Genomic DNA, 18,576 nt, shown 5'->3' on the forward strand with positions numbered 1-18,576 from the left:
GATGACCTCCGCGCATGCGTTGCGCGCCTCTCCCTGGCCAATAGCATCTTCTCGCAGGGGAACGTCCCGCGTGATTCCGCGGGTCAATTGGCGGAAACTCCGACGGCGTAGAATCTCGCGGATGGACATTTTTTCCGGTTCGTCGTTCGACGCAACCCCCGAAGGTAGGCTGCGCGGACTGCGCAGGTAGTTCCTGCAGTTTGGGCCGACGCGACGAGAGGTGTCGAGTCCGTCGAGGCGCGCCGTTGGAAGCTCGGGTTACATAACCTCAAATTGCGTCCGCAGTCCGCGCCGCTGCAGCGGCCTCCTCCCATTTTGTCGCGCGTCTGTGGTACGTATTTACACATCGCCGCCCATATTCGTGCCGACGCACACGTGGACGGGGCACCGGCCACCGAGGAATCGCACGTATCATTCGAGAACAAACGGTAACGTCGCCACTGTGACGGAAAACTACGGCGAGCGGCGAGGCTTCCTTCGCTCCGTTCGAGGGCTCGACGTCGGTCGGCGCGTGGCGTCCCTGACGCCGTTTGCTGCCTCCTTCCTGGTCCTGCGGCATCCAAGGGAGAGGCAAGCCGAGAGCCGACGGAGGACTCGCTATGCGATATCCGGGTGTCGAGGGGTCGACGTCGGGGCGGTAAGCATCTTCAAGGACGCCGAGCCGGTCACGCCGGCCGACCGGCGACGCCGAGATGGACGACGGACCGGAGTTCAAATTGGAGCGCGCCGAGTCGCTTGCCTCCGAAGTCGACTTCAGGGACGTTCCCGGACTCAGGATGACCCTCGGCAGCGACGACTTGAAACCGAAGCCTCTCTGTCGGGGTGACATGAAATTCTTCCCAGGGGCGAAGATCGAGGCCAAGGACTTCAGCGAGAAGTGGTTAGTATAACCGAGTCAAAATGCGTTTGTTTAGAAACACGGGCTCGGAGGTTTGCGCTTTACCCTGATTTGTTTGAGAAATAGAAGCCACAGGGGATCGGTCCTCGTTCAATAAGGAGCTAAACTATTGTTCATTATTTTCCTGCTGTACAATTTTTATATTTAGGCTTTTAAGATATTTTACACATTTAAATAGTCAAACATCGATCTGGGAAAAAAGAATTTTCGGAACTAAATGGTCTTTAACTCCTTGCACCGAAAACAATTCTCTTAGATCTTCTGCTGTTTAGCGTGGACAGTTGACGATATTTTATAGCTTGTAACCTGGTAACATCTCTGGTTACCGATGAACAGTTGTTTTCAGAGAAGGGAAAATTCTTGAGTTTGGGAACATTAAAATATAATGCATCTCTTTGTTCTGTCTGAGCATTAAGTCGACGCATGTTTGATATGGTCACTTGTTAAATGTCAATGCAAGAGGTTAATAGAATCGTTTTTTTTTTTCTGCATTGAATCGAGCAACATTTACGAATTAAACATTATTCTGATCAGGTATTCCGCTAGAGTTGTGGAAACGGACTGGGTTGAACGAGAAGTATTAATACACTTCGACAAGTGGAGCTCTAGGTTTGACGAATGGATTCCTATGGATAGTTCCAGATTACGAATTCTGCAAACTCAGTCAAGGTTAGAAATGTCTGCTTTTAAATTGCTAGGACCAGGAGAAAATTAATTCTTGTTCTCTTTAAAATTCATGAGAGATATTAACAATTTTTATATCTTCTTTCATATTTTAATAACAGTCGATGCAATGAAATTATCTGCAGGGAGTCAAAGGGGAGAGATTTTGCCGTTGGTGAGAAAATCCTGGCAACATGGGCCGATGGGAGAAAATATCCAGCCAAAGTGAATTCAGTTTTGGGTAATGGTGAGTGTTTCGAGAGCAATGGTATTCTTTTTATTAAACCAATTAGGTGGATTTAAATTCCACTTTGCTTAGTTCTTTTTCGATGGGTAATATGAAATGGAACAAGTTTGTATGGATCTGTATGTAGTTCAATTGGAAAGTCTTCCTCGGCTTACATTAAAATTGACATGGCTTGACCCTGTGATTTAAGCCGACTGTGGACCATACTGAATTTTCTGATTGAATCGTGTCAGGCGAGTGTTATGTCCAAATGGCACCCATGGATATTCTCATAAAAGTAATTAATGCTTCGCTAACAGTAACTACAGAAGTCCGCAGAGGTGGTTTCACTTATCGCTATTATGAATTATTGAAAATATAGATTTATTAGTATCATACACCATCGAAACCCTCAACCACCCTTTTCTTCCACTAGATTTCCTATTCCATAGCTTTTCTCTCAGTCATTGTCTCCGATTCGATTGAGAGATCGAGTAGTCTGTTTTTTAAATTATTATTAAACGATGCTTGATTTAATCTTGACATTTGAATTGTATCGGGGAAGGGGAACAGTTGTCCATCTCAAATAATATAAACGTACAGTTTTGCTTCGACTCAATTACTTAAGTTTATTAACCGTTTCATCGAAAGCTACATGTGCTCGAACAGTTGACTAGTGCTCGTATAAATTACATTTATTTAATTTGAAATTCATGCTCAATCGCGGTCCCGTCGGTCGAATTAATTTTGGCTTGAATGAGGACGGAAAAGTCGTTTCCAGTTGGTGCGATTTCGACTGACACACTCGGTCTAATAAAATCCCAGCACCGTCTCCATTTATGCGTACGGACGGAGGAGCGATCGACTGTCTCTCTCTGTTCCGCACGAGCCCCAGTCAGTTTCTCTCTCTCGCTCTGCCGTCCCCCTTCCGCGCCAGCTTTGAGTCCCCTACACCGCGGATCTGCCACTCGAAAACTCTTACTAATAGCACGCGTATTATTTTTTTTTTTTTTATCAGACAGGTACGACGTCTTGTTCGACGATGGATACGCTAAGATCATCAGGTCCTCGAAGATGACCAAACTCTCGGAAGCATCGGCAAAGGTACGACCAGACGGGCACTTTAAATCGACGACTGATCCCACGATAGGTTAGGTCAGACGTCGAAAATATCACTCGGACAGGAGTGCGGTTGAGATGGGTCTGTCGCAAGATTTGAGGTTAAATGGATTTCCGAGAGCTTTTCATGGCCTTTTTAATGGGAATTTGAATTTTTTCCCTCAAGAATTGACATTATTGTGAATTACTTGCATCGTACCGAGATGGGTTTATGTACGACAGTAGAGAAGGAATAGAGCTCTTTTCGTAATTTTAATCGATTATACCTCTGAGTAATTTCCATTTTCTTTGTTTTATGAGTAGCTCGAATTAATCGGTTAAGATTTTAATTATTCTATTTTTTATTGGGTTCCCAAAAGTTGGAAAGTCATGTTTTAGTTAAGTCATAATAGAGTGCAGAGTTTAATACATTATTACTTGTGTATCTTTAGCCAATCGTTAGTGAAGATTATATCGGAAGCAAGCAAGAACGAAGGGATAGGAAGAGAAAACATTCGGTGATGGAGCTGTTTCAAACTCATGTCAGGAGACGATCAAAGCCAGACGCTGATGGAGTGTCAAAGAAATATGAGCAACGAGTGCCTGGCGTCGATGGCCTAGATATTGACCTTGAAGATACTGTTCTTGGAACTAGATACGATTCTGGTCCGGAAGGAGTTCGAGCTTTTGAAAATATTAAAGCAAGAGCGAAGGTGTATCCAAAGAAGAGGAAGAAGGAGAATTCCAAAACTGAAACCGACAATGAGGAGGATGTTGGACCTGAATGGATCGATGGGGAACCTAAAGGGACTGAGTCCTATATTGTTGATGGGAACGATGGTGTGTTTTAGTGTTCTTCGAATTTGTGCCAATCTATAGTAAACCCATATGAGCATGGTACAATTAGATTAATTTGCAGGTCCTCGCCGTTCTATAATAGTACCTGATAAGAGATTACCTCCTGGTTGGCAGAAACATTTTACTCAGCGAAGGACTGGTACCTCGGCTGGAAAATGGGATGTGCTCTTTATTCAGTAAGTAACACATTTAAATTTTATTTCAAGTTAAATTTAAATCTATGCTTCATTTTTGCTTATTAAGTAATTGAAAACGATGGATTAGGATATATCCCTTAATAAAAAGTAAACATCTTTAACGAATGATAAAATTATATTATCTTTCTAAGTGGTATAATTCTATTTATACAGCAAATCAAGCGGCAAGAAGTTCAGGTCGAGAAACGACATTAGAGCCTTTATGGAACATCAAGGGAATTTCGACTTTGAACCCGAGAAATTTGATTTTTGTATTCATCGGAAGAAGGGAGGAAAAGGTACAAGACTTAGGCATGAAGTTACCGTGGATGCTCCAAAGAAAATCAAGACTTTGTTGCCAAAAACAAAGCTTGCATCTCCAGTTTCGGAAAATTCAATCCCAGGGACTCCGAGTCCAGCAATTGGTCGAACGGCGTCGGAGGGAAACGTTGATTCTGCTGGTATGTTTCATATTGATTCACGTTAATAATAGCATAGAATTAATTATCGTATACAAGTAATTTCCCTCTTATGAGAAATATAATATACTTTTCTGATAACCAGGGGTGTTCATCGGCGGACTTCGCGTAGAGATGGAAGACAGTTGTTACAAGTGTCCCAAGGAAGGGTGTACCAAGAACTTCCGCAAGGAGAACCTCCTTCAAATGCACATTAAACATTATCACCCGGAGTATTCCAAGTTCCTGGGGTCTACTCCTAACGTTGCCGATCTAGCGTATGCCAGAACCATCGGGGAATCTATCGGTGATATCGTTCCTAAGAAGCCCAGCAACTTCCTGGAGAAGATCAACCAGTTTGAAAAGAAAAAGGCGGCCCAGGAGAAACAGCATTCGCCGGCGCCAGCGGTAGACTTGGAAACTACTCGGATCGAAAAGCATGTCAGTGAACCGGAAGATGACTCCAAGACAAAGTTTTCATCTCCAGCCTCGAGTCGAAGCATCGACGAGGAGGAACCTGCTGGAAGGCTGCGGGAGAACAACTGTGCAATGTCCCCAGGGACGCTGTTCGACATGAGAACCAAGGAAGATAAACCTCCTGGTGGAATCAAGACTTTATTACCAGTTAGACCTGCGACCTTGGAGACTCCGAAGACGGATGGACCCAAGTTCTCCGAAGAGACGAACACCTATTCGGAGAAGGGCAAAGCCTTGAGGAAACGACAGTCCTCGGACCATTCCTCCGACGTTACAAAGAGTAAGAGGAGACAAGGTAAACGGATCGTGCTCGATTAATTCATTTTTACGTAGAATCGTTCCTTCGGAGGAATTTAAAATGATATTTACTTCAGGTGCAACAGACTCGGCGGAAGATCGCCCGGATGCTGATGCCCTTGCGGTAGATGTCGAGGTGCCAGCTGTTTCGTCTTACAGATTCAGTAGGAGGAAGTCCGATCCAAAGAGTGATGAAAACAGCCAGAGCAGTAAGTATCGGGCATGACGTCGGTAGTGAAATTGGGCACGTGCACGTGCATCTTTCTCGTTTAGATTGTTAACGTGTGCTCTCTACGTAGAATGCTCAGGAGGTTCCCCTTTCCTGGCTGCTTCTTCTTCGGTCTTCCTTTTACACTTGTCTATTATTCTCAGCCGTCACTTAGAACTCGTTGACTGCAATTTGCCGTGTAAAATCATGCAACGTTTATATTTTCTCACGGATTGCATTATTTTACACGATTTGCGGTCTACGATAAAGTCGTGACTATTATTATTCTTATCGTTGTCTTGTTATTTAGGTCAGCTAAACGATTCTCATCTTGAGAAAGGTGACGCCCCGAAAGGGGATTCTACCAAAAGAGATAGTAATAATGATGACGAAGGTACTTCTTTTACTGATTTTATTTTGCATGAACGTATCGCACGATTGCTTCGCTGAGTCGGCTAATGGAGTTTAACGGAATCACGCGTAGTACCATGTCTCTGTGATAGAAGTCTCTTTCGTTGATATGTACTTGGACGTTTATTTTTTCGATGTCATCGTCATGGAGGTTCGTTTGCGAATTTACGGTAAAATCATTTCCCCCTTTGCTATTACCAGAAAGCGACGGCGTCAGGATGATGATGATAAACGGCGAGATGGTGAAGGTCGAGCAACTGCGAAGGGAGGAGATTATTAATTGCACCTGCGGATTTATGGAAGAGGATGGTCTGATGATTCAGTGCGATCTCTGTTTATGCTGGCAACACGGACATTGCAATGCCATCGAAAGGGAGAAAGACGTTCCGGAGAAGTATGTCTGCTACATATGCCGACACCCTTATCGGCAGAGACATTCGAAAAAATATTTCCACGATCAGGACTGGATTAAAGAAGGGAAATTACCGAGGTACAGGTTCTCACGTGATTAACTAACGCGTGGAAAAATATGCCTCAGCCCGGTATACGTAAATAAAAATTGTTTACTTATTCCTTGGCACTTTTTCTCATTTTGTAGCTTGCCTAATCGAACCAAGAACGAAAGCCTTATCGGTCGAAGGGCTGCCATGTTGAAAAGATCTTACGACTTGGTGGCGGCCTTACTTCAGATCCGACAGATACTTCATGGTCTTCGACTGAAAATCAACGTGGCCCAGTAAGTTGCCTCGAGTTAAAAAATCTTTGCTAAAACCAAAGCGCAGTTATACGCGATAAACGTGAATAGTAATTCTTTACGGAATTTTTAATTCCTTGTTAGACTTTCTCGGCGGAATTCATTCTGCTTTTTTGTGTCTCGTTCAGCAGGAAATGTAATTTTTTACTTATTCACGGTTTATTTTTTTTTTTTCACTTTAAAAAAATGATATAGAAGGAAGGACCACCCGAAACTCTATCTTTGGGCTAAAAACTGGGAAAAGGAGGAAGTGCCGAAGCCGCAGACCGAGCCTGTGCCGGTGATGAAGACCGTTAAGGCTCCTTCGGATCCCGTCGACCCTCCTTCGGAGTCGTCGAACAGTAACGAAAGCAAAACGGTCCTTAAGAAGGTAGTTCAGCAAGACCCCGACGCGAACTCGATCGCCTCGGACTCCGAATTGATGAAAATCTTGGAAGAGGATAGCGCCCAGTCCGAGGAGACGAAGCCTAAGAAGGAAGATTGCTCCGTGGATGGCCAAATTTTATTAGGCGCGTTAACGAGAAGCGATCTTGCCGGCAAGAAGCTATTGCACGACGTTAAAATCGAGAGTAACGGTGAGGAATAGTCGACTGCTACGAATTCTTCGTTACTTTCACTCTTAATCTCAGATTCGACGAAGCCACGATAACGGATCGTTCCTTTCATGGAATCGTACGATTTTATTCTTTAGAATCAACCGAAGACCAACCTCTTACGAGTGACGCTCTCGGGGATGATCTTATGCCTACCGTGTCTACTAAATTGGAAGGCAACGGAGAGGGGAGTCCGAGTCTATCAGACGTTTGTGAACCTAAAAGTATCCTTCTGCCACCTATCGTACCCGAACCCGAGGCACCGATCGATCCCTCGGAATGTCGTTTAAGATTGCTCGAGCACATCGAACACTTCCAAAACCATATTGACTCGAGATTGACCACTATCGAGGCACAAATGGACGGTGAGTATTTGACCTCTTCCACTATACGGTATACGTGGTTTCATAAAAAGATAATCTCTTTGATTAATCTTTGTGTAAAGTGTGAGTTGATTCGATTGGACTCCTAAGATTTTTCTGAACGCTCTGGGGTGTGCTTTCGTAATTTGTCTCACTGATTTCATTGGCGTTTTATTAACAGCATTAGAGGCAATGGATCCGGATCACCTGTCGTTGAATTTGGACGTGCAACCAAGAACTAAGCAAACGGTTCAGATGTTGCTCAAGGATTTGAATACGGTTCGAAGGTTGGCTGCGCTATGTTGAACAATCCAAATGACATTTAACGGATTAGAAGTCGAGATATTTTTTTTTTTTAATGGAACATCTTCCCGGGACGCACCTGGGGTGTCATTGGCAGTTTTAAATAGAGATTTAAGCAAGGCTATTGCACTTAGTGCGTCGTTAACTTCGACTGGGTACATGCGGCAAAGCATGGTGTAAAATAGTGAAACTTAGCGTAAGGGTATGTAAAAAATGAAGGCATCGTTCATTAGCCTCCGACTGTCCGATGTAAAGTCGGAATGAATTTGTAGAGACAGAAATTTACCGTCTAATAGAGAAATAGCTGAGAAGCGGCACTCGCCAACGGAATCTATTTTTACGCCGAAGATGTAACGTATAATTAGATCTTCACCATACATCTTGTAATATGTAAGTATAACCCGTGAAATGTAATATAATAGCAGAATAGTAGAAGTTTAGGAAACCGCGCCATGTCAGTTTAAAATAAATGTAAGTTTTCTTTAAGGCGTGCGATTTAATTTATTCCTGCGAAGGGAACTAATGTTCGCAGAAAGGCAGGTGAGAAAACGTGTCCGTTGTTCAATTATTTTCAGGATAACGGAGATTCTTGGGCACTCGATTAGACAACCTTTTATTACAACAGTGACCGTTAGAATCAATTATCACGTTGCGGGAATCGTTAAGTCCGAATTAAAATAATTTCAATTAGTTAACTTCGATCCACATTCGAACCACTTACGCTAAGAATTCGCATTTTTATCGCAAGTACATGACAATAGCGAGCCTTTAATATGAAATGTAAAGAATCGAGTCGACGTTTTCTAGAACACGTATTCGCGATGTCCATTGTCAACCAAGCAATTCGAAATCCTCGTCGGAAGTGTCGTAATGTCGGTCTAGATGCTCAAAGCCCAACACTGGAAGTCAAGAATACAATGGCGTTAGAAGTTATCAGTTCCATATAATTTTAATTTTTTTTGCATCGATGAAATATTAATGTAATGTTGCTCTCGTAACTCACCGCTGACAGCAGCAGATTCTTGAGTGACGACGCTATCCCGCGAAGACCAATTGGCTGGTCTCTCGTTGCACATCTCGAACATTGGTTGCTCCTCCGGAGTAAGCAGTTTACTTTGCAAGCTTTTGCACAACGCTTTAAAATCCTTCTCCGTTGAGCAAAAGAAGCACTGAAGGTTCAAGAAATTATTAATGACAAACTTGACACACTTTTACATTTAATGTACTTCCAAAAGTTAACGTAAGGTTTTCTGATGTAAGATATAAAGTATAAATTTTAGATACTAACGAGAGCTACAGAAGGATCTATTCCCGTAATGGGAATACGACTGGCAGCCTTGCAGTGATACGTGTTGTCCAAATCTACCTGATTTTCATCTTTTTTCTCGTCAACAGTACCAGAACGTTGCGTAGTATGTGGATCCAAGAACACGACTTCATCTTCTGCGATGTTTTTTAAATTATTTCTCTCGATGGAATATCATAAATTTTACGTGGAAAAAATATTACATACCGACACAACCGATGAAGTACAAGGCATGATTTGGTTTCCCTCCTATGACGCCCAGCGATTGGGGAATTTGAAAAGAAGTCTGAAAACAGAAAGAGATTTAATCTTGCTTGTTTTTGACAAATTTGGTTTCAATTCATTTTACGGCGCGAAAATTATTAGAAGAGTTTATTGCACGAGGGTGATGTAGAGAAAAAAAAATAGTTACTTTAAGTCCGTTGATGTAAACAGTATTAATTTCACTTAAGCCAAGTCTGAGGGGCACGAGTAGCAAAAGAGGTTTCCATTCACTGGGAACTTTCAATGGTTCGTCTCCATCGAGTTCAGCTGTCATTCCACCTTCCACTCGACACTCTTTTACTGAAATTGTTTGTTCTTTGTTAAATGTCACTATCGTTATTTGATCATTGAATTCTCATGATACTTACAAACGTCATTAACTATTAACATATTATCAAGAGCGACGTGTATCGTGATGGAACTCCATTTGTCATAAACGACAAGTTTTCTGAAAGGATGTAAACAAGAAAAGGGTTCATACAGTATTTATAGTGTAATCATTATTGCCCGAATATTCTCAAAATTTGTAATAGAATTTAATTGGTATGCTAGACATTGATACATACTTCAATACCTGTGCAACCGTGTTGGGTCCAAACCACTGGCCAACTTCCTTCCCTACGGATGCGCCCATTAAAGCGATTTGATGAATTGAAAAGGGGGAACCCCTACGGTCCTCGAACTTGCTCAAAATCTTCAGGTACGTGCTATCACGAGTCTCGGGTGTCCACAGCCAATCTTTACCTTTTTTTTTTAATTTAAACTTACAGGATAAAATATTATTCTATTTAGGACTAGGCATACCTAAATGTAGCCTCAGCAATGCTTGAGCAAGCACCATCTGTCCGCAGCGTAGCATGCAACCCCAACCTTTATCGGATGTAAATGCTGAACCCAATCCACCGATTGGTACAAAGCCCTTGCGGTACGTAAACCACAACATCGTCCGCACATCCCTGCGAATCTGGTCGAGTTCTGAAATTTTACATCAGGCTCGCTTGTTCGCTTTCTTCTTGAGTACAACATTCTACCGACCCTTTATGGCGTCGTACTTCTTTCCAAGTATCCAAACAGGTTCTGTCGTTTGAGGTATGTCGTCTGGCTCTTCTAATCCAGTTTGCATAAACAAAGTGTCCATTTCAACAAACTTTTTGGTCTTGATATTTTCTTCAAAGTTATTATAGTAATATTCTGCGTATAAAAAGGTCTATTGTAAATTTTCAATATACGATGCTGTGTGGAAAATCATGATATCAAAGAAAAGCAGATAATGAATACGTACCTATTATCGTAAGAATCTTTTTCTCGTTTGTGTTATACAAAAGTGTTTGAAGAAGTTTTTGCCAGTGTATAGTGGAAAATCAACTGGAATCTCTCCTGAGTACATTCGTACCATTTCATTTTCCTGCACAATAGTAATCATTAAGAAAAGGACAAAAGGAATTTACCGCAATTTTCAAAGTAATGTTAAAAGTTAGGCTTGCTGAAATAGGTTAAAGACGTTAAGACACATTTCAAAAGTGAAAAGTGCTACCTATTGGAAAATTGCAGTAAATTAGTATCGAAATGTAAACATAAACGGCAGTTCACGTACAAATATGCAACGGCTACAAAAGTTCGGACTAGTTCCAACAACCTAAGAAAAAGGAAATGCACAGAATCGCCATCGAAATATTTTATCATTGATCTATATGAATAAAGGGACGGAATACGAAGTGAGATTTTAGACGACGGATCAGAAGTTCGAGACGTAAGGGGAAGGAATTCAGCCATCTTAGATTTCTACGAAAGATTGTGAAATTCTGTTGGATATTGCTTTTACGGGCATAAAAATTGCAAACGGCAATAACAGTTAACGTGTAACAATTAAAATTATCTTTATATCCGTTTCAAAACACACGAGAACGCTGGCAATAAATATAACTGTTGTCTATGCTTACTTTACGTCTTGAGTTTCATCTGCCAGTCTCCATCTATCTCTTCGTATTTCTATGCCAAAACTGATCAGCCACGCTTTTACAGCTAATATTTATTAACATTTTGTAAGGAAACGGAGTACAGGTGAATTCCGAAAATGTCTAAATAATTGTTACATCATGGCATTACGTCTCAATGATTTTAATCGAGGTTTCCTCTTTACGTCTCATTTCTTGCTCCGACCGACCGACGCGCTGGCCGCCGCCATCTTTAAATCAAGCCGCCATGTTGGATCGTTTCTTTGCCAGCGTTTCCGAAATTCCTGTCACTATTTTCAGGAGCATTTTCAGATATGCAGCGAGCTTGAAAGTCGATTGAAAAAAAAATAGTCGAAACTGCATGCCTTGACGATGCGCCCAATATTCCTTGTCTACAATTTTTAATTCGAAAATTCGCATGAATCCACATGAATCACTGCTAGCGGGACGGCGCGAGGCGGGTTTCTCGAAGTCGCTCTCGTTTCGCCGAGTCCAGCCGCTGTCGGGCGATTTTGCGTCACGTGGAATTTCGGCGATATTCGGAAAGTTCGGGCGATTTGAAAGGGTTCAGAAGGAACTCTGTCGGCGGAGCGTAGAGAACAGGTCTTAGCCTCGAAGGAGGCTAAAGAACCCGAAGGAACCTCCGATCGCTGCGAGGTGTCCCCGCGTGTTTAGTGTCTTCTTTTTTTTCCCCGCCACGAAACGCGGCGTCCGACGTGGATTGACGAGCTTCTTCGATGTGTTCTCGAGCAAATATGTTGTGCTGGTTATAAGAAGACCAGGAACGATGAGCTTCTCCAGCGATGAGGTTAACTTTCTGGTGTACCGATACCTCCAGGAGTCAGGTACGATTTTTAGTTCTAACCTCTACTCGACGTAGGTGCATACCGAAGTTTTTTGTTTACGACTTTTCTATTGTACTCATTTAATAGTATTCGAAATCAATTCATATTTACACCACTGCTTGTGTATTCATTTTGAGGTTGTGCCTTTTGATTGTACAAAATGACTACAATTTTTTGGTTACTAGGGTTTCAACACTCGGCATATACATTCGGCATAGAGTCCCATATATCGCAGAGCAACATAAACGGGGCATTGGTGCCACCAGCGGCGCTGTTATCTATCCTTCAAAAGGGTTTACAGTACATCGAGGCAGAGATTTCGATAGGCGAAGATGGCACCGAGCAGCGAATGGTGGAGTCTTTGTCGCTTATCGACGCGGTCATGCCAGATGTCGTGGCATCGCGGCAGAACCAGTTGAATCAACAGAAGCAGCAAGTGAAGACTGAAGTTCAAGATACTAATGGAGAGGAAGGTTGTTATTATAGCCATGCATTTGCAGTAATGTAAAGCTAATAATTATGTACAAATTAATCGCCTGGCACACCCTGGTTCGTAAAACTGTTGATTTTTATGAACCTCCTTTACCAACCAGGCATAGAAAAGGACCGCCTTAGTACTCGAATGTCTCGTCCTCTCAGAGTCTTCCACTGGAACGGTCTTGGCGTGGTAGATAAATATTTTTTACGCTAGAGTAAAATGTATTTCCCCCGATGCTATGGCATAGATCGAGATAGTGAAGTAAAATTCTGAACATACCTGATGAGGTGTCCGTTTACTGCGAGCAAACAAATCCAACTTCCATAAGAATCAAGTGCCTTTGCAATACCTTCTTTGAATTATTTGCAAATTAATGATCGTAGATGAAAATAGAGCAAATAAGAGTCCTGAGAGTTTAAATTTTCATTTTTATTAACATGGATCGATTCATGTTCAGTTGTCACATCAAATGTGGGAGTCGGAGCAAACGAGCGAACTGGTGATCGGTCGGAGATAGAGGTCGATGAGCAACAGCAAGGAGCCGGGACTGGAAGTGGTGTTAGTTCCGTTGAAATCCCAGCCAGCAAGGCAACGGTTCTTCGAGGCCACGAGTCCGAGGTCTTCATCTGTGCCTGGAATCCAACTACGGATCTACTCGCATCTGGTTCGGGTGACAGTACTGCGCGTATCTGGGATATGTCCGATAACTCTCTGGCACCAAATCAGCTCGTATTACGCCACTGTATCCAGAAAGGTGGGACGGAAGTACCCAGTAACAAGGATGTCACTTCCTTGGATTGGAACGTACGTGTATTTGTAATATCACATAAAACGTGTTAGGATACAAAACCCCTGTAACTTTATTTCGGTTTAGTGCGATGGAACGCTGTTAGCGACTGGTAGTTACGACGGATATGCGAGGATCTGGACCACCGACGGAAGGCTAGCCTCCACTCTGGGCCAGCACAAGGGACCGATATTTGCTCTCAAATGGAACAAACGTGGCAATTACATTTTAAGCGCAGGAGTCGACAAAACCACAATCATTTGGGACGCGGCCAGTGGACAATGCACCCAACAATTCAGCTTCCACTGCGCACCTGCACTGGACGTGGATTGGCAAACCAACACCTCTTTCGCTAGCTGTTCGACGGATCAGTGCATCCACGTGTGCAAGTTGAACGCCGACAAACCAATAAAGAGCTTCCAAGGGCACACGGTACGCAACGTATACCTTTGCTCTTGCATATTAATCCAAAAGTTTCGATTTTTCAGAACGAAGTGAACGCGATCAAGTGGGACCCCCAGGGCAATCTCCTGGCCAGTTGTTCGGATGACATGAGCTTGAAAATTTGGTCGATGAAGCAGGACACCTGGGTGCACGATCTGCAGGCTCACAGCAAAGAGATCTACACCATCAAGTGGTCGCCCACCGGGCCGGGGACCCTGAACCCCAACATGAACCTGACCCTGGCTAGCGCCTCCTTCGACTCCACCGTCAGACTTTGGGACGTCGAGAGAGGGGCTTGCATCCACACCCTGACCAAACATACGGAGCCGGTCTACAGTGTGGCCTTCAGCCCCGACGGGAAGTTCCTCGCGAGTGGGAGCTTCGACAAGTGCGTCCATATCTGGTCGACCCAGGTCGGTACTCGTGCAGATCTCTTCTCTCCGGTTTGAAAATTGCGAAAATTCCTGTCATTCCTATAATAACGTCGAGGAATCCTGACATTTTCAGAGCGGCCAGCTGGTGCACAGCTACAAGGGGACTGGCGGCATCTTCGAGGTCTGCTGGAACAGCCGGGGGGACAAGGTCGGCGCCTCCGCGTCGGACGGCAGCGTCTTCGTCCTGGACCTTCGCAAGTTGTGATCGCCGGCCGGTCGATCTTAGGCTACGTCCGATTGACTCGCGGTGCCGGTTTCGCGACTTATCCCGCTCGTTGGTTCTCGTTCCGCTTCCTGGCCCGTCTCCGGGGGTTTCGTTGCGCCGAGTCCTGGTCTCTCCTTGACCGGAGAGCCCGCCAAGCGGAGTCGCCCTCGACCACGTCGACGCGACCGGCGTCGTTTGCATTCTATCAACTCCACCGCGCGAATCGAGGCCCGGGACGGGGACGTTGTACATTGAATTAAACTCCTTGAAGCTGCGAACAAACTCCGGCTGGGCGCGTTTGCGTCGCCTTAGCGTCGCCTTTCTGGCGGCCTAGCCGGTCACGAGAAGTTCTATTCTCCTTCAGCGGATGAAAGCGCGTGTTGTTGTAATTTTAACGATAAATTTAGCATTATACACCCAAGTACGTCTACGGAGAATAAACTTTTTTTTGAGGAATCGCCTGTGCGATGGGTCTAGCGACACCTTCCGCGGTCGGCAGCTTCGAGGAAACGGGGAAATTGGACTCGAAGGACTCGGAGCGACGAAAGAAATTTTAAAGCGTCCCTATCTAATCTCGATGTCGCAAACTCGAAGACCTGGACCCGACCCGGATTCTCCCGTGTTACTTTTCTTAACCGGCGATTTCTTTACACATCCTCTGACACACCCTCCTTCCGGGAACACTCGGGTCCCCGCGTTGGCGACATTATTCCCGGTTGTACCTGGATATATTTGAGCTTGCCAAACAAGACACGTTATAAGAGAACGGTTCGCCCTTGCGAAGACTCAGTACCGTTGCTCCTCTTATACCGAAGAAGAGGGAACGCTCGAAAGTCTTCTCCGACGATGACCGGGATTCCTCGATAGCGTTGATAGGTCGTAATCGAGGAAAAGACTGCGGTTTACGGTTAATCATGGGAACTAGGTGGAAATTGTTAGCGGAACTCATTAGTTTGTTGGTGATGCGTTCCCTGTTAGGCGCCGCGGATGCAGGTCTTGCTACTCACTGTGGAGGTACTTTTTCCGGTTATCGGTACGCGATTAGCAGCCCGAATTATCCCGGGAACTATCCTGGAGATCTGGACTGCCGTTACGCCCTTAGGGGCAACGAGTCAGGTCGGTGCGAGCAAGAGTTCCATCTGCAATTCTTGGACTTCGAAGTGCGACCCTCCGAGGATTGCCTTAAGGATTACCTCAGGATCGGCGAGAAGGACGTTCTCTGCGGAAACGCGGCCGGAATTAGGAAGTTCAGGGCCAGGAATGACACCTTGGATGTCGCGTTTCATTCCGGAGAAGGGGGCGGAAGCAGGGGATTCAAGATTTTGGTTACCGCCCTGCCTTGCTTCTCCTCTTTCGTTGATTTGGGGAGAAATAGGTAAACGAATTTGGTTGCGACTTTGTCGAACACTTTTCATTTCACATTTTTTTTACATTTCACTCCAGATCACTCGCAGAACCTGACGCGACTCTAGGCACTTTGAAGAGGGAAAAAGGAACTGCGGTTAATCCGGAAGTAATTAGCCCCAAGAAGGATGAGAAAGAAGTTTCATCGAGAATTCAGCATTTCTATCTTGAGAAAAAGCTCGAGGATGAGCGGGGGGAAAGGAGAAATTTATATCCGGTGTACAGGCCGGAAGTCGGCTTTGCGGAAGAGGAGAGCATCGAGAAGGGGAGAGGAGACCAACCACCTGTGAGAGCGATTTCCGGAGAAACTCGGAAAGTGGATATTCCGCAGGGAGAAGTCACATCAATTATTCTCCCCGAGCCGGAAGACCACCTGCGACTTCCCGTTTACGAGCATCGGGAGTTTCGTGGCGAGAATACCAAAAAGTCGTCGCTAAGAGAGCAGGAGTTCCAAGCCGTGGACAGTAATTCAAGAAGTTCCCCGGGGGAGGTGCCACCTCGAGTGTCTTCCTTCTTGTTTCTGCCACCGACTCGAAATCGACAATCTTCCCAAAACGCCGATATTTTGGGAGGTAAAACGACCGGCGAGGTCGGGGGGACATCTTCTCCAGGGAAAATTCCCTTGTCTTTGACTCCGCCCTTGGTTGGTCCAGCTAAGGATTTCCAAGCGGGCGCGGATGTTCCTAATTTCTTGGAAAATCGACCCAGCGAGCTTTTCCACGGTCAGAGATTAATTGGAAATTTTTCCGACGGAGACGTCGTCCACTCGACGTCGACGGATCCCGGCAAAAGGCGACTCGGACAACCGGCGATCTCTTACGGGTCGCCGGGACAATTTTTTGACATTAATGCTAATGGCCGGTACGACCCGTTGTCGAATTTACATCCAAATTGCGATGGACACGCAAGCGGGACTTCGGTTAATTTCAATGAGAATTTACCGGGTAACTACGATCCGTTGGGACCGCCTGGAAATGTGAATCCTCAAATTCAACCTATGCCTCCGAGTTTCGATTTTGGAACGAACGGAGCCAATCCGCTCCCGAATTTCGGGGGGGGTTTCGCCTCCTACCCTAATGACATTTTCGATTACAGCTTCGGAGTCTTTCCTGGCAATTATAATTATCCTGGTGGCGGATTTAATTTCGGAATCGGGAATGGTAATCCGAATTTTTTTAACAATCCTGGACAGGGCCAATCAGACTGTTGCGGCGTTCCCTACACGTCGCAGAGGTTTCTGATAACGAGCCCTGGATTTCCATCCCTGTCCTACTCCTCCAGGTCTTATCAATGCCGTTATACTATCAGGCAATTTTCTCAAAACGTATGTCGACTTCGGTTGAACCTGAAATTCTTCAATTTCGGAGCCGAGGATCAGTTTTGCTCTCGAGGATACTTGGAAGTCGACGGTCGTAGGATATGTGGATGCAAATCGGGCCAACAGTTAACGATTAGTTTCCTCAATTCGATCACGAAAAGTATATCGATTAGGTATTCGGGTTATCCGCGGATTAAGTTTAGTGGATTTTTTATCGAAGTCGTTCAGGAGCATTGCAGTGGATTTTATGTAAGAAATAGGAAGAGTGTCGACGACGCGAGTAAGGAGAAAAAAATTGATAGAAATGGGAAGGACGTCGATGATCAGAAAAATCAGACGATCGTTCCGATCAATCTTATCATATCGGGTATCTCGATCAATTCGACCGAGAATGATTCATTTGGAAATGCGAATGGTAGTAAGGGAAAGTCGAAAAGGGATTTGGGATATTTTTATCCGAGGCCGAGCATTGGCTTTGTCGAAGGAGGTCCTTCGCTTTCGGGTGTCGCTGGTCAAACTTCGGATAGATCATTTTGGAACTCCTGCCAAGCTTTGGTTTTCTTTAATTGGGTTCTTGCGGCGAAGGAAGTGTATTTAAGAGGAGCTCAATGCACTTCTTCGGGAAATTCCGGCCCGATGATACCTGTAATTCCGATTTTTCCTGGATCCGGAGGATGGAATAATAATAATCCACCTGCCAATTGTCAGAATGTCAATGTTATACAGGGGGTGATCTCGTCGCCGAGATATCCGGGAAATTACCCCAATAACGTGGAAAAATGTTACAGGTAATTAATAATTTATAAGTTAATTTAATTCGTGATCTAGGGTTTTTAATTCATCTCTGAACACGCAGGTAGTAAAAACGGTATTGGTATAATCATTTTTCGGAACGTTCTATGTTAGAGTAACGATAATCGATATTTTTCAGATTTCATAAAGCACCTGGTCATTGCCAATTGGAAATCAGTATGTTGGATTTCGATCTCGAACCCAGTCCCGGATGCTTCAAGGATTACGTCTCGTTTAGCGGACAAAATCGACGATATTGTGGAACATCCTTGAAGGGGTCGCGAAGTGAGATATTTCAAGACACGTTATCAATATCATTTTACAGTGGTTACATAAATTTTTCATAATTTTTTTTTCAGCAATTTTCGACCTGTCGAGGGCAAGCATCGCTGACGTCTACTTCACGAGTGACTCTTTCGGAAGTGGAAGAGGTTTCCATGCAGGATTCGCCCAAAATCCTTGCCAATATTAATAAATAAGAGTTTAATTGTTACAAAGAAATACAAAATACCATTTGCACGTTAACTAAAATCTCACTTGAATTGCGAATGATTGAATAAAC

General features: G+C 44.3%; 4 protein-coding genes across 10 annotated transcripts; 3 read left to right on the forward strand and 1 right to left on the reverse strand.

The window, feature by feature from the left end:
• The first annotated feature begins 77 nt into the window (after positions 1-77).
• LOC105696929 (PHD finger protein 20-like protein 1) lies at positions 78-8,268 on the forward strand. Of its 3 annotated transcripts, XM_012419783.2 has the most exons (15): positions 78-880; positions 1,433-1,567; positions 1,708-1,808; positions 2,806-2,891; positions 3,338-3,725; positions 3,805-3,919; positions 4,094-4,380; positions 4,484-5,149; positions 5,229-5,360; positions 5,670-5,753; positions 5,972-6,260; positions 6,369-6,506; positions 6,720-7,099; positions 7,216-7,482; positions 7,661-8,268. In XM_012419783.2, the coding sequence occupies exons 1-15, from the start codon at positions 693-695 to the stop codon at positions 7,783-7,785; spliced, it is 3,381 nt and encodes a 1,126-aa protein (XP_012275206.1). In that variant the 5' UTR covers positions 78-692; the 3' UTR covers positions 7,786-8,268. The 3 variants fall into 3 exon arrangements, with proteins under 3 accessions (XP_012275206.1, XP_023288826.1, XP_023288827.1); XM_023433058.1 differs by lacking the exon at positions 5,670-5,753 and having other exon boundaries at positions 79-880; XM_023433059.1 differs by lacking the exons at positions 78-880; positions 1,433-1,567 and having other exon boundaries at positions 1,722-1,808; positions 2,810-2,891.
• Positions 8,269-8,376: 108 nt separating this feature from the next.
• Positions 8,377-11,504, reverse strand: LOC105696932 (cysteine protease ATG4B). Of its 5 annotated transcripts, none has more exons than XM_012419789.2 (11): positions 10,947-11,103; positions 10,635-10,757; positions 10,388-10,543; positions 10,157-10,327; positions 9,919-10,090; positions 9,721-9,800; positions 9,501-9,652; positions 9,296-9,374; positions 9,071-9,225; positions 8,786-8,951; positions 8,377-8,681 (listed from the first exon to the last, which is right to left on the reverse strand). In XM_012419789.2, the coding sequence occupies exons 3-11, from the start codon at positions 10,488-10,490 to the stop codon at positions 8,614-8,616; spliced, it is 1,146 nt and encodes a 381-aa protein (XP_012275212.1). In that variant the 5' UTR covers positions 10,491-10,543; positions 10,635-10,757; positions 10,947-11,103; the 3' UTR covers positions 8,377-8,613. The 5 variants fall into 5 exon arrangements, with proteins under 5 accessions (XP_012275212.1, XP_012275211.1, XP_012275213.1 ...); XM_012419788.2 differs by having other exon boundaries at positions 9,919-10,096; positions 10,947-11,100; XM_012419787.1 differs by lacking the exon at positions 10,947-11,103 and adding an exon at positions 11,293-11,504 and having other exon boundaries at positions 8,614-8,681; positions 9,919-10,096.
• An 87-nt stretch (positions 11,505-11,591) lies between these two features.
• Positions 11,592-14,937, forward strand: LOC105696931 (F-box-like/WD repeat-containing protein TBL1X). The gene is made up of 6 exons (XM_012419785.2): positions 11,592-12,152; positions 12,338-12,625; positions 13,088-13,434; positions 13,505-13,849; positions 13,906-14,274; positions 14,369-14,937. Exons 1-6 carry the CDS (start codon positions 12,095-12,097, stop codon positions 14,498-14,500), a joined length of 1,539 nt encoding a protein of 512 aa, XP_012275208.1. The 5' UTR covers positions 11,592-12,094; the 3' UTR covers positions 14,501-14,937.
• Positions 14,938-15,414: 477 nt separating this feature from the next.
• LOC105696736 lies at positions 15,415-18,070 on the forward strand. The gene is made up of 3 exons (XM_023433096.1): positions 15,415-15,875; positions 15,944-16,476; positions 18,051-18,070. Exons 1-3 carry the CDS (start codon positions 15,415-15,417, stop codon positions 18,068-18,070), a joined length of 1,014 nt encoding a protein of 337 aa, XP_023288864.1.
• The last annotated feature ends 506 nt before the right edge of the window (positions 18,071-18,576 follow it).

The sequence above is a fragment of the Orussus abietinus genome, unplaced genomic scaffold (assembly GCF_000612105.2).
Source record: "Orussus abietinus isolate OABI.00-Male unplaced genomic scaffold, Oabi_2.0 scaffold16, whole genome shotgun sequence".
Classification (NCBI taxonomy): domain Eukaryota; kingdom Metazoa; phylum Arthropoda; class Insecta; order Hymenoptera; family Orussidae; genus Orussus; species Orussus abietinus.